This window comes from Anomaloglossus baeobatrachus, chromosome 3 (genome assembly GCF_048569485.1).
Source record: "Anomaloglossus baeobatrachus isolate aAnoBae1 chromosome 3, aAnoBae1.hap1, whole genome shotgun sequence".
Taxonomy (NCBI): domain Eukaryota; kingdom Metazoa; phylum Chordata; class Amphibia; order Anura; family Aromobatidae; genus Anomaloglossus; species Anomaloglossus baeobatrachus.
In genome coordinates this window covers 272,885,435-272,900,439 of record NC_134355.1, presented here as the reverse complement: position 1 = coordinate 272,900,439, position 15,005 = coordinate 272,885,435, and the positions used below count along the sequence as shown (strand labels likewise).

The 15,005-nt window shown below is 48.8% G+C and overlaps 1 protein-coding gene across 5 annotated transcripts in view; it reads right to left on the bottom strand.

Annotated features, from left to right (window-relative positions):
* BCLAF1 (BCL2 associated transcription factor 1) overlaps positions 1-8,098 on the bottom strand; it is a 110,805-nt gene extending 102,707 nt beyond the window's left edge. For all 5 annotated transcript variants that reach the window (XR_012751624.1, XM_075339847.1, XM_075339848.1 and 2 more), the window contains exons 1-2: positions 8,004-8,098; positions 2,690-2,803 (exon numbers count right to left, since the gene is read on the bottom strand). Coding sequence is in view for 4 of the 5 variants with exons in the window: in XM_075339847.1 (XP_075195962.1) it covers positions 2,690-2,781 (92 nt within the window). In the remaining variant the exon portion in view is untranslated. The remainder of the gene's footprint in view (positions 1-2,689; positions 2,804-8,003) is intronic.
* Between the last annotated feature and the right edge of the window lie 6,907 nt (positions 8,099-15,005).

Here is a 15,005-nt window from a genome sequence, read left to right as displayed (position 1 = left end):
CCAGATCCCGAAGCCCGGACCCCCAATGCACAGCATCTCAGCAGGGATGCAGAGTGCAGACAGGCCCAGCGCAGAGTGAACTCTGCCTGAGAAATGGCCGCCGGAGCGAAGAGAGGGGGCGGGACTAGGGGGCGTTCCTGTAGTGGAGCGGGAACTGGAGGGCCATAGACATGCAGGAGAGGAGACACGCCCCAGCAGTGGGGAGTGTCCCTCCCCTGTGCAGAACGGCCGCCGGGAGGAGCCGTGCCTGTCCCTCTTGCATGAGTGACATGCGAGGGAAGTTAACAGCAACTAGGCCTCCGGCAAAGCCGGGGCCTAAATTTACTATGGGGAGATAAGGTATGCACACCAGTGACTATGTGAGGGGAATACATGGAATAGCAGAAACTGCTGTGTGAATACTGACTTGAAAAATCCAATAGCTATATGTAAGAGTGAAAATGTGAAAAATGGAATCTGCATTACTGCCATGAACATATGAATCAAGAGAAATTTAGCTACTGAATTGATCAATGCAATAGAGCCCCAACACTACGCCAAAGTATTTTTCTACGTTGGGGTCCCTAGCTTGTGTGTGTCCTCTCATGCAGTTAAAAAACTTACCGTGTATGGGAAGCTGAGACCCAGGCTATCTATGCGTATGATATGGATTGGCAATAGGTGTGGTTGGGGAGGGTTCACAAACGAAAAACTACTAACAATAAGGAATAACATTTGGAACACCATTCTAAGTCTGAACTGGGTGCAAAAACCTAAAAAAAAGAGAAATACTTTGGCGTAGTGTTTGGGCTCTATTGCATTGATCAATTCAGTAGCTAAATTTCTCTTGATTCATATGTTCATGGCAGTAATGCAGATTCCATTTTTCACATTTTCACTCTTACATATAGCTATTGGATTTTTCAAGTCAGTATTCACACAGCAGTTTCTGCTACTCCATGTATTCCCCTCACATAGTCACTGGTGTGCATACCTTATCTCCCCATAGTGATGTTTTTTTAGGTTTTTGCACCCAGTTCAGACTTAGAATGGTGTTCCAAACGTTATTCCTTATTGGGGCCTAAATTTAAGCGGCGAGGCCGACGCGCAGGCACCATCGGCGCGGTTCTCGGGCGAAAGCTAGAGAACCCGCCGGAAATGTCAAAATAAACACATACAGCATACTCTCCCCATACAAGAAAGAACAGGGACCCCCCACATAAACGTCTCAGGTAGTTAGCTGCTGAGACGCAGGGCCAGGTCCCTGGGGATGAGTGCTCCGGTCCAACAGAATCCTCAAGGGGCTGTGGATGGAGACCGGTGTCCTGCCAGGCATGGAGACCGTGCTGGTTCCCACTTCAAGCCAGAGCCCAGGAGGGATGGTGAAGGAGCACGGCATGTAAGGCTCCAGCCTTGGAAATCAACCTTAACAACACCGCCGACACAGTGGGGTGAGAAGGGACATGCCGGGAGTCCAGACGTGGACCCTCATTTCTTCAATCTCTTTCCAAAAAACAAAAAATCATATGAGAATGCATGTGTGGATGTATGCCTCCTGAACACAAAGCAATAAACTGGCTGGGACTGGCTCACCAGGGGGTGTATAAGCTCAGAGGGAGGAGCTACACTTTTAAGTGTAGTACTTTGTGTGTCCTCCGGAGGCAGAAGCTAAACACCCATGGTCTGGGTCTCCCAAAGGAACGATAAAGAAAAACGCATATTTTTTATTGCATTTGCACGTTTTTTCACATGCTTTTTTATGTGTTTTATAATCATGGTTATAGCGAGGGTTTAGGCGCTGTATCTCCACGATTGCCGCCGGGTTACTGGCTGATGTTACAGCTGGGACCCGGCTCTCACTGCCTGGAGCGGTGCCCGTGCCGCTCCCAGCAATTTAACTCCCTGGAATGCTGCAATCAATGCGATCGCAGCATTCAGGAGACACGGAGAGGAATCGCTTAACTCTTCCTGGCGATCGGGTCCATGCAATGCGATCACATGGACCCGATTGCTGCCATGGTAAACCTGGGTCATCACCATGACGACCCCGGGTTACTGAGGTACAGATCGCCTCACAGACTAGGGCACCTACATCACGGGAGTTCCCTGCAGCAAGGTCCCGCGGTCAAGACCGCGATATGAAAAAATGTCTGCTGACACTGGCTATGTGGCCTAGGTGCAGGAAATCCCTGTGACATCACAAGGTGAGCCAAGTTCATAACAGCGTATCTGCAGGAAACCCTGGTGATTCGCCGGCATGAACTCGATTCACTTTGTAAAGTCACCATAGTCCCCTGCAGTAGGTCCCGCGGTAAAAACCGCGAAATGAGGAGATGGCTGCAGGAAACTTCAGTGACGTCAAAAAAGCACATAAAAACGTACAAAAAAAGCAATGTGTGCATTACACATGCGTTTTTTCCTGCCTTTTTCACTGACTCCATTGAAATCAATTGGTGAAAAAACGCAAAAACAATTGACATGCTTCTTTTTCAGCAACAAAATCTGCAAGAAAAAAAGAAGCAGCGTGTGCACAGCAAGTCAGGATTTTCAGACTTTTATTGATTAAAAGCAGCAAGAAACAAAGCATGAAAAAGAAAAAAAAAAAAAAGAATGAAAATAGCAACGGCAACACAAGGCCTAAAAAATACGACAAACTGTCTGCAGCAGATGACGTGATCCATACAACGAAGAGAATGGCTCATCTCCTTACCTATATCGTTTCTTCCTCGAGTGTGACCTTGATCTCGAGGATGATGGTGATCGTGATCTTGAAGAATGGGACCTAGTATTTGATCGCCCCATCTTCTAAATTTATGGCTGAAAACTGAACATACACAACAAACTGGTTAGCGTCAGGTATCGATACTGGCGACAATACTGTGAAACTTAGTTGTCCAGATTAGAACACCTATTACCAAACTGCTGATTAAGAGCCTGGAGTTCTAGCAAGGGAGGGATCCTTACCTTTTGACAAGAGCGGGGGGGGGTACTTACATAGGGTATGTGTCCGTCATTACAAGCTGTTCATTGATCTGAATGAGCGCTGTGTAACACTTTATGTACGTAGGGGGGGGGGGGGGTCAGCACAAAAAGGTAAGGCTGGTTTCACACATCCGGCTTTTCGCCGGTTTGCCGGATCCGGTGCTCTCCCATACAGTGACTACAGTACAGTGATAGCGCAACAAGCGCCGGTCATGTGCTGTCATGTGACCGGCGCATGTGACCCGGAAGTTACAGCGCTGTCACTGTACTGTATTGTCTGTACGGGAGAGTGCCGGATCCGGCAAACCGGCGAAAAGCCGGATGTGTGAAACCGGCCTTACTCCTACTGCAAAGTTCCCACCACAGATTACAGGTGACTGCTAAGCATCTTGGCAGAGATTTTACAAAGTGGAGAGACCTGATAATTGCATAAGAAGTCCATGTTTTAATTAAAAAGACCTCGAGCTATTACAAACCCTGTATTGTTGACTTAGGCTAGGTTCACACTTCCGTTAAATTGTATCAGTCACAATCCGCTGCTCTGGTAAACAACGGAAGCCGTTTGTATGAGCGGCTGATTGTGACTGATGCTGCGTTGCACCCTCCGCCCAACTGATCAGTCATGGAACGACTGACCGCGGGGCGGAAGGAATGCAGCTTGTAACGTTTTTTTGAGCAGCGCAATCCGTAGGATTTCGCTGCGCATGCTCCCTCTGGCTCCCTGCACACGTAACCAAGATACACATCGGGTTACTAAGCAATGCGCTTTGGTTAGTTACCCGATATTTACAGTGGTTACGTGTGCAGGGAGCCAGCGCTAAGCGGTGTAAGCTGGTAACCAAGGTAAATATCGGGTAACCAAGGAAAGTGCTTTGCTTACCCAATATTTAGCCTGGCTACGTGTGCAGTGAGGCCAACACTTCCCCGCTTGGCTCCGCCCCCTCCCGCACTCCGCATGTACACACACACACACACACACACCCCTACCTGTCCCCAGCCATGCAGACCGCGGCATTGACGTCCTCAGATCCACCCCCTCACGCTCCGCCCCCCTCGTGCTCCGCCCCCGCACACAACGGAGTCCGACAATAAATTCTCTTCTTTGTCATCCGTTGTACAATGCATCAGGCACATGCGTCAAGCAACGCATGTGACTGATGCAAAACAACGGAAATGTGAACCTAGCCTTAAATACATCTAAATGCACTGTCGACTATAAGTAAAGTCATAAGTACATACATAGTTTCATAGTTTTTAAGGTTGAAGGGAGACTCTAAGTCCATCTAATTCAACCCGTAGCCTAACATGTTGATCCAGAGGAAGGCAAAAAAAAAACAATGTGTCAAATAAGCTCCAATGGGGAAAAAAATTCCTTCCTGACTCCACATCCGGCAATCAGACTAGTTCCCTGGATCAATACCCTGTCATAAAATCTAATATACATAACTAGTAATATTCTATTTTTCAATAAAGGCGTCCAGGCTCTGCTTAAATGTTAGTAGTGAATCACTCATTACAACATCATGCGGCAGAGAGTTCCATAGTCTCACTGCTCGTACAGTAAAGAATCCTCGTCTGTGATTATGATTAAACCTTCTTTCCTCAAGACGCAGCGGACGCCCCCGTGTTCTAGTCGCAGGCCTAGGTGTAAAGAGATCTTTGGAAAGGTCTCTGTACTGTCCCCTCATATATTTATACATTGTGATTAGATCCCCCCTAAGCCTTCGTTTTTCCAAACTAAATAACCCCAAGTTTAATAACCTGTCTTGGTGTTGCAGCCCACCCATTCCTCTAATAATCTAGGTCGCTCTTCTATCTACCTGTAAGATTATGCTATTTATAACCTTCTATACTTTTGCTATTAAGAAAAGCATCCATTCCTCTCTTAAATTCATTCAGTGAGTTGGCCATCACCACTTCCTCAGGCAGAGAGTTCCAGAGCCTCACTGCTCTTACCATGAACAACCCTCTTCTATGCTGATGTAGGAATTTTCTTTCCTCCAATCGAAGAGAATGCCCCCTTGTATATATGTATATGTACATATACATTATAGGACTGCGTTGTTTAGGACTGTGTGCAATAAACCAAAGTACACCCACAGAGGAGACGACCCTTCTAAAGAGACTGTGGGCCTGCTTCTATTTCATCCTATTTATTAAATGGGGACTTGTCACCAGGTCAAGTGTGTCCCATTTATGCCAATATCTTCTTTCTGCTGTTCTACAGCCATACAGTTCCAGAGATATGGGCCTTTCTATTTAGTTCTAATGTTATGGTCTTGACCAAGTGGGTGGGGTTCAATGGGTTATAATGCAGAGCATGATGACGACAACTGCCCACAGAATCCAGAGAGCCACACCTCCTCGGTAACAAAAAATAAATTACATTAGCACTAAATAAAAATAAATGGGGAACAGAGGGAACAAGCAAGTATCCACTGGTAACAGAACAGGTCCTCTTCAAATACTGCCCACCACAATATGACCAGGGCAGTCAAAAACTGGGCACAAAGGTGGTACATCTTCTACAGTATTTGGCAGCAGTGTTACCGAGATCAGCTGGCCAAATAGACCTGGCATACATAGCTTTGGTCGATAGCACAGCGAGGCAGATTTACTAGTCTAAATGAGCCATAATTCACAAGTTCCTCTAAGCACATTTATTTTTATGTGCAAATTTCCCCCAAAGGAGCATTGTGTGGCCTAGAGGTCTCCTTACACCAGTGTGTCACTCTTCACAAAGAGAATGGTTTACTATTTGTATGTGCAAATATTCCCAAAAGAGCATTGTGTGGCCTATAAGTCTCCTTACACCCTATTACACCAGCATGTCACGCTCTACAAGGGGAAACACTTCACATATATATTCAGTTAGCCTGAAAAGGGACGTAACTTATAAGGAGCCAAAAAACTAAATTCTGGAGCAGAAAGTTACTTGAACCACTTGGTCAAGGGTTAAAACAGCTCATACTAATTTGTATTATTGGGCTTGTCTAGACACTAACATATTTAAAAAAAACCATACCTTCTGGACCTCACTGCTCCCCTGTTGTGTCCCCCTCCAGTCTTCTGCTTCCTCCATCTTGTCATGGGGGAACTATACCACCAATATTCAGCCTCTGATTGGTTGCAGTAGTCAAATATGACACCCCCATCAGCTGGTCTCTTGCCTTGTCTGGACATGGGGTGTCAGGTGACAACTGAAGCCAAATAGGGGCTGTTGATTGGCTGCATCAGCCACCTCTTCCACTAGCCAGGACAATGCTGGTGGACAATGGCGACAGCCGATCAGAGGACCCAGTTACAATGCTTGTTGCCAGTAATCACCCAGAAATCCATGGTGTGGTGCAGGTGCTGGCTAGGCTTCAGAGATTGCGCACCGTCACTGCGGTGTACCCTTGTTTCCAGCAGCAGTTTTGGGGTCTCCTTTTATCCCACACCCCGTTAAATGGCGCTGAGCTCGTCGGATTAGCGTACTTTCACACTTGCGTTTATTTCCTTCCGTTACAATCCACCCTTTTGGAAAACAGCGGAATCCGTTAACGGATTCCGCTGTTTCCCATAGACTTGTATGGGTGACGGATTGTACGAAAAGGCCCTGCGTTGCTTCCGCTGGGCGACGCTCCGTTGCTTCCACCCAGCGGGAGGAACGCAGCATGTAACGTTATTTTGAGCAGCGGAATCCTCTGGATTTCACTGCGCATGCTCTTTTTTTTTTTTTAAATCAAACTTTATTTTGGCTCGCGGTGGCCGAACGTTCAGCTGAGCGACCGGCCGCCAGCATGCCCGGGTGCCGGCAAGTGACAGCGCTCAGCTGATCACCCGGCGGTCGGCTGCAGGGAGCGATCAGCTGATCACCCGGCAAGTGACAGCGCTCAGCTGATCACCGGCGGTCGGCTGCAGGGAGCGCTCAGCTGATCACCCGGCGGCCGGCTACTGGGAGCGATCAGCTGATCACCCGGCGGCCGGCTACTGGGAGCGATCAGCTGATCACCCGGCGGCCGGCTACTGGGAGCGATCAGCTGATCACCCCGCGGCCGGCTACTGGGAGCGATCAGCTGATCACCCGGCGGCCGGCTACTGGGAGCGATCAGCTGATCACCCGGCGGCCGGCTACTGGGAGCGATCAGCTGATCACCCGGCGGCCGGCTACTGGGAGCGATCAGCTGATCACCCGGCGGCCGGCTACTGGGAGCGATCAGCTGATCACCCGGCGGCCGGCTACTGGGAGCGATCAGCTGATCACCCGGCGGCCGGCTACTGGGAGCGATCAGCTGATCACCCGGCGGCCGGCTACTGGGAGCGATCAGCTGATCACCCGGCGGCCGGCTACTGGGAGCGATCAGCTGATCACCCGGCGGCCGGCTACTGGGAGCGATCAGCTGATCACCCGGCGGCCGGCTACTGGGAGCGATCAGCTGATCACCCGGCGGCCGGCTACTGGGAGCGATCAGCTGATCACCCGGCGGCCGGCTACTGGGAGCGATCAGCTGATCACCCGGCGGCCGGCTACTGGGAGCGATCAGCTAATCGCTCACAATAATCTGCCGCTGGTAAAACTAAAAAAAATCAAAACGAATTGCGTTGTTTTGCAGCATCCGTTGCATCCGTTGTGCCACTATATGCAACACATCTGTTGCATCCGTTACACAACGCAATGCAACGGATACCGTTCAATGCAAGGGTGAAACTAGCCTTAGGCTATGTTCACACTAGAAAAATGATTTTTCTTAAGAAATTTCTGCAGCAAAAACGGACCCAAAACGCAGGTAAAAAACGCAGTGTGTGAACATAGCCTTAGTCGGATCATCTATTGCTTATGTATCAAACCACAGTGGCAGCCCTACTGTTGAGACTGCAGCCCCCGGCAGAGGCATGCTGGGAGTTGTAGTGCACATGTGATGACTCCATAGCAGCTCATGTATGAGAACATGTACACACAGCACTATGTATGGGCGCGCTGCAGCCCGTCATGGGTCTCGTCCCCTGCGCCATGCTTCACATACTCTTCTCGGCCATACTGCACGGACGGCGGAACGCACCTGACAGGACAGCTGCAGCTCAAACTGACATACGCTCGCTGTTATACACCATCCCTCCTCTTCCTCCTCTGTGTGACGTATACGTCCGGGAGGAAGCGACAACAGGAAGTGTGTGATCCGGAAACGGAAGCCGGGATCTGGTGACGTCAGTGCGTACAAAACGTATGCGCCGTATGCTTTCCCACAACATGGAGAGCGCCAGGAACGCGGCGTCACTAGCGTAATCACGTGTCCACAGCGGCCGTGAGTCACCTACACGTCACTGCTGGACTGGCGTTATGTTGTGACTTTTGGGACGCAGCCATTTTTTATTGAGGGGGGGAGTGAGTTTGCGCACTTTTCATCATGCACTTTTTAGACTTGTGCCAAGTAGTAGAGAACACAGCCAGAAGGGGGCGCCAGTGCAAGAGCGACATATGGGCCCCTAGCAGTCCAATGGCGCTTCGTAGTGCACAATTCCCCCTGCCATGGAGGGTCGTAGTGCTGAGCAGTGCGGCTCAATCCGGCTCCAAAACCTATGCAACGGATGCGGCGAAAAAAACGTATCCGTTGGTTTTTCCATGCGGCCCGTCCATTTTTTGACGGATGCGGCTTGATATTGAGCATGTGCAGTGTAAAACCGCATCCGGCGTCCATAGGCTTGCATTGTAGGCTGCTTTCACACCTCCGGTTTTTGCTATGCGGCACAATCCAGCACTTTGCAGGAAAAACGCAACTGTTTTTTTTTGCTGCCGGTTGCGTTTTTCCTGCATAGACTTTAATTAGGCTACTTTCACACATCCGGTATTTGCTCTGCGGCACAATACGGCGCTCTGCAGAAAAACCGCAACAGTTTTTTTTGCCGCCGGTTGCGGGTTTTTTTGCATAGACTTACATTAGTGCCGTATTGTGCCGCAGGGGCTTGCGTTCGGTCCGGTTTTTGCCGCATGTGGCAGATTTAGCCGATGCCGCGGCCAGATAGAATGTTCCCTGCAACGTTTTTTGCTCCGGCAAAAAAAACGCATCGCGCCGCATCCGGCCGCTGCGGCGCATTTTCAATGCATGCCTATGGACGCCAAATGCGGCGCGATGCGGAAAAACGCATCCGGCCGCCACATGCGTTTTTTTTCCACTGCGCATGCTCAGTAGCGTGCCGCAACCGGAAAAAAAACGGACCGGCCGCATGTAAAAACTTATGCAAAGGATGCGGTGTTTTCGCCGCATCCGTTGCATAGCTTGCACAGCCGGATTGAGCCGCAGTGCTCAAACCGGATGTGTGAAAGTAGCCTTAGGCTACTTTCACACATCAGTTTTCTGCATTCAGGCACAATCCTTTTTTTTCCTGATCCAAAGGATCCGGGAAAAAATGTAAAACCGTATCCACCGGATCCGGTTTTTAACGGATCCGTTATGCCGGATGAGTAAAAAACCGGATCCGTTGGATCCGTTTTGTCCGTTTGTTTTTTTTTGATGGATCAGTTTTTTTAATTAATTTGGTGCATGCGCAGTTTACAAAAACGGATCCGGCAGCCGCATCCATTTTTTACCGCATTGCGCCAGATCCAGCGTCCATAGGCTTTCATTGTAAAACACACCGTATCGCGCCGGATCCGGCGCAATGCGTTTTTTTTGCCGGACAAAAAAACGTTGCAAGACACGTTGCCTCCGGCCGCCGCTTTAATTAATTTTGCCGCATCCGGAAAAAAACGGATGCAACGCAAAGTCATCAGGTACAATCCGGTAACAATGCAAATCTATGGGGATAAAACGGATGCGGTACCGGATCCGTATAACCCGTTTTTTTCCGGATTGTACCTGATGAAAAAAAACTGATGTGTGAAAGTAGCCTTAGTGCCGCATTGTGCCGCATGGCCTTGCGTTCGGTCCGGTTTTTGCCGCATGCAGCAGATTTAGGCTACTTTCACACATCCGGTTTTTGCTCTGCGGAACAATACGGCGCTCTGCAGAAAAACCGCAACCGTTTTTTTTTCCGCCGGTTGCCGTTTTTTTTGCATAGACTTACATTAGTGCCATATTGTGCCGCATGGGCTTGCGTTCGGTCCGTTTTTTGCCGCATGCGGCAGATTTAGCCGATACCGCGGCCGGAAGGAACGTTGCCTGCAACGTTTTTTGCTCCGGCAAAAAAACCCGCATCCGGCCGCTGCAGCGCATTTTTCAATGCATGCTTATGGACGCCGGATGCGGCGCGATGCGGAAAAAACGCATCCGGCCGCCGCATGCGGTTTCTTCCACTGCACATGCTCAGTAGCATGCCGCAACCGGAAAAAAAAGGACGGGCCGCATGTAAAAACTTATGCAAAGGATGCGGTGTTTTCGCCGCATCCGTTGCATAGGTTTCACAGCCGGATTGAGCCGCACTGCTCAGATGTGTGAAAGTAGCCTTAGCTGATGCGGCGGCCGGATGGAACGTTGCCTGGCACGTTTTTTTTGTGCGGCAAAAGAACCCGCATCGCGCCGCATCCGGCCGATGCGACGCTTTTCTCAATGCATCCCTATGGATGCCGGATGCGGCGCAATGCGGCAAAACCGCATCCGCCCGCCGCATGCGGTTTTTGCCACTGCGCATGCTTAGTAGCATGCCGCAAGCGGCAAAAACCGGACGGGCCGCATGTAAAAAACTTATGCAAAGGATGCGGTGTTCTCACCGCATCCGTTGCATAGGTTTCACAGCTGGGTGAGCCGCACGGCTGAAACCGGATGTGTGAAAGCAGCCTTAATCGCGCCGGATGCGGCGCAATGCGTTTTTTTTGCTGGAGACAAAAACGTTCAGGCTGCTTTCACACATCCAGTTTTTGCTGAGCGGCACAATACGGCGCTCTGCAGAAAAAACGCAACCTTTTTTTTTGCCGCCGGTTGCATTTTTTCCCGCATAGACTTGCATTAGTGCCGTATTGTGCCGCATGGCCTTGCGTTGCGTCCGTTTTTTGCCGGATGCGGCATATTTAGCCCATGCGGCAGCCGGATGGAACGTTGCCTGGCACGTTTTTTGGTGCGGTGAAAAAACCGCATTGCGCCGGATCCGGCGTGATGCAGCGCGATTTACAATGGAAGCCTATGGACGCTGGATGCGGCGTCCTGCGGCAAAAACCGCATCCAGCTGTCGGATGCGTTTTTTGCACTGCACATGCTCAGTATCTAGCCGCATCCGTCAAAAAACGGACGGGCCGCATGGAAAAACTTATGCAACGGATCCGTTTTTTTCGCCGCATCCATTGCATAGGTTTTTGAGCCGGATTGAGCCGCACTGCTAAAACCGGATGTGTGAAAGCAGCCTCACTTGAACGTTTCATCTGGTCGCCGCATCGGCTAAATATGCCGCACTCAGCAAAAACCGGATGCAACGCAAGGCCATGCGGCACAATCCGGCGCTAATAAAAGTCTATGTGGAAAAACTGCACCCGGTGGCAAAAAAAAAACGGATGCGGTTTTCCTGCAAAGCGCCGTATTATGCCGCACAGCAAAAAACGGATGTTTGAAAGCAGCCTAATGTGCACTCACTGAGAATTTGGTGTTTTTTACCTCAATATTTGTAAGTCAAAATCAGGAGTGGCACAAATACTGAGGAAAAAACTCACTAAATACTGAACGTGTGCACATGGCCATAGGGGTCGGCCGCACACATTGCACCTGTTATGTCAGCCCCGTGTGCCAGTGTATTTGGATGACGGATTGTTGTTTTTTTTTGCTGGACAGGTTGCACCTGTGAACAGTGGTGTAACTGGAGTTCGATGGGCCCCGATGCAAAATTCAGACCTCGCGACTCCTACCGCCCCCCTCGGGGTACAGGATAATTACACTGACACTTGGTTCTTTCCCTCAGCACCCATCTTTCCCATACTCTGATATCACAATATAATGTCCAATATTATAATGCATCTCATAGTCCTCCATATATTACAATGTACCCCATATTCCTCCATATAGTATTATATAGCCCCCATATAGTATTAGACACCCCCATATACCATTATGCAGCCCTCATATAGTAGCATACAGCCCCCATATCTTTTAATGTCGCCCCTTAGTCCTCTGGCCACCATGATTAAATACATACGTCTCCTCGTTCCCCCGCTGCTCCGGTCTCTTCAGCGTGTCCACTGTATTGCCACTCTGCACATCTCAGCACAGCAGGCACGCAGTACTGATGTCATTGCGCTCCAATGTGCTGAAACGTCAGAGTGCAGACACAGCAGAATGATGAGAGAGGTAGCGCGTGTCACTACTTTCTGAGATCTGTAGCTTTTCTGCCTGTTTTTTGAGTGCTGAGCTGTATTTTGTTCCAATTTTGATTTATATTTTCATAGTACGAATTTTTTATGGCACAGTAATACCAAATATGTTTCAGCAAACTGCTGTTTGTGTGTGTGGGGGGGGGGGTTCTGAAAGTGCCCAGCCTTTTACACAGGGACAGAAACTTAGGCCCTGATTTATCAATACGGTATGAAAGGGGGCGAGAGGTTGAGTGTCAGCTACTGGAGTTTGTTTTGTTGTTTAAGCAACGCCGACACTCAGTGCGAGGGTGATACGAGGGGCTGCTGATAAGTCTGTGGCTTTACCCTGGAAAAAACGAGATAGGATGATGAAACTTTACATTTATTCCACATACTCTCCACTGATGTCAATATACTTCTTAGGCTGGAAACATATATATGCGAGTAAAATCAGTCCGACTGGGCTGAAAAAAACTCGGCTGATTTTAGTTCACGTTAGGTGCGAGTGCAACGCAAGTGAGATGCTATTTCTGAATAAATTAATGATTTGGCTCGCGTGTGTGTCGCGTTTGCGATGCTAGTTTCCTGCAACATCTTAACTAGATAAAAGTGATTACACATTTGTCAGTTAATTTACCTTTGGGAATGTGATGTCACATTCATCTGTTGAATATTTAATGAGCATAGTTCCTGCCACACTCGCAAATGTGAACGCTGGTGCGCGTGTGTGATCCTACTTTTAATCCGCTTCCATAGGGAATCATTGAGAAAAATGGTTCAAGAAACTCGCAAAAAAGCAGCATGCTGCGATTTTTTTCTCAGTCCGATTTGGACTGAGAAAAAAATCGCAAATGCGAGCTGAATCATTCACTAACATGTGTCCGATTCCAATGCAAATTTTTCTCGCATTGCTCTACTGCGAGAAACTCGCAAGTGAGAAGCAGCCCTTACATCGTTATTCCATGTTCTGTAAGCCTAGCAAAAAGAAGGATTTTGGTTGTGCCTTAAACCAACCATCCATAGCAGCTATGGAATCAGAAATGGTGTGAAATTTGGTACCCTTGAGGTGTTTCTTCAGGTTTGGAAACAGATGATAGTTGGAAGGAGCTAGATCTGGTGAATAAGGTGGATGGTCAACCAGCTGGAAGCTCTGCTCTGCCACTTTTGCCATGGTCGCTTGTGCAGTGTGAGCGGAGGCATTGTCAAGCAGGAATAAGATTCCTTTGGATAGCTTGCCACGCCTGTTGGCCTACAGAGCTGCCTTTAATTGGTCAAAAAGCTCAATTTAATACCTTGCATTGATGGTGGAACCCTTTTGAAGGTAGTCATCTAGCAGCACACCCCTCCTTATCCCAGAACACAGACGCCATCACCTTAGTGGCTGATGTTTGCACCCTGAACTTCTTTAGATGAAGTGAACCACTGTGCCTCCACTGTTTTGACTGCTACTTGTTTTCAGGGTCCGACAAATAAATCCAGTTCTCATCAACAGTGACCAGTCGATCCAGGAAGAGTCTGGAAACGCTGACAAATGGACTGGGAAGTTTTCACTCGCATGCTTCTCTGCTGTGTTGTCAAACATTTGGGGACCCACTTTGCAGAGAGCTTCCTCATGTCCAAATGTTCATGGATAATGACACAAACACGTTCACAGGAAATCCCCATGATGTCTGCTATTGCTTTAGCTGAAATTCGTTGATTCTCCAGTATGAGGTTCTGCGCAGCATCGACGATCTCCGGAACAACAACCACTCTCAGTCGTCCAGGACGTTCCTCATCATTGGTGCTGAAGTGGCCCATTTTAAATTTAGCAACCCAGTTCGTAACTGTGGAATATGAAGGGCATTGATCCCCCAATGTCTGCGACATATCACCATGATATCCTTTGTGGACTTTCCTTGCAGAAACAAGAATTTTATCACTCCTCTGCTTTCAGTTGCTGTGAATATCGCATTAGACTCAGCCATTTTGTTTTCTCGCGTGTGTAGAACACTGTTACCATAAGCAACAAACACAAAATTTTGAAAATATATATTAGACACATAAGGCTTTCATGTGATGTAACATTCGTTACCATAGAAAAACATCACAAAGCCAAAGACTTATCAGCAGCCTCTCGTATAAGTAAATCTCATATTTGTGAGGTGCATTTGTATTCAGCCACTCGGAATCAATACTTAGTAGGACCACCTTTAGCTGCAATTACGGCTGCAAATCTTTTGTTATGTCTGTACCAGCTTTCCACATCTAGAGGTGACATTTTTGCTCATTATTTTTTGAACAATAGCTCTGGCTCAGTGAGATTGGACGGAGACGTCTGTGATCAGCAACTGTAAGGGGTACTTTGCACGTTGTGACATCGCAACTGTGATATCGTCGGGGTCAAATCGAAAGTGACGAACATCCGGCGCCAGTAACGACGTTGCAACGTGTAAAGCCTAGATGCGCCGATAAACGATCGCAAAAGCGGCGAAAATCGGTGATCTGTGTAGTGTCGATCATTTCCATAATGTCGCACCAATAGGAGATACGATGTTGTTCCTTGTTCCTGCGGCAGCACACATCGCTGTGTGTGAAGCCACAGGAGCGAGGAACATTTCCTTACGTGCCTCCACCGCCAATGCGGAAGGAAGGAGGTGGGCGGGATGTTTACGTCCCACTCATCTCCGCCCCTCCGCTTCTATTGGCCACCTGCCGTGTGACGCTGCACGACCTGCCCCCTTAGGAAGGAGGCGGGTCGCCGGCCACAGCGACGTCGTAGGGCAGGTAAGTGCGTGTGAAGCTGCCGTAG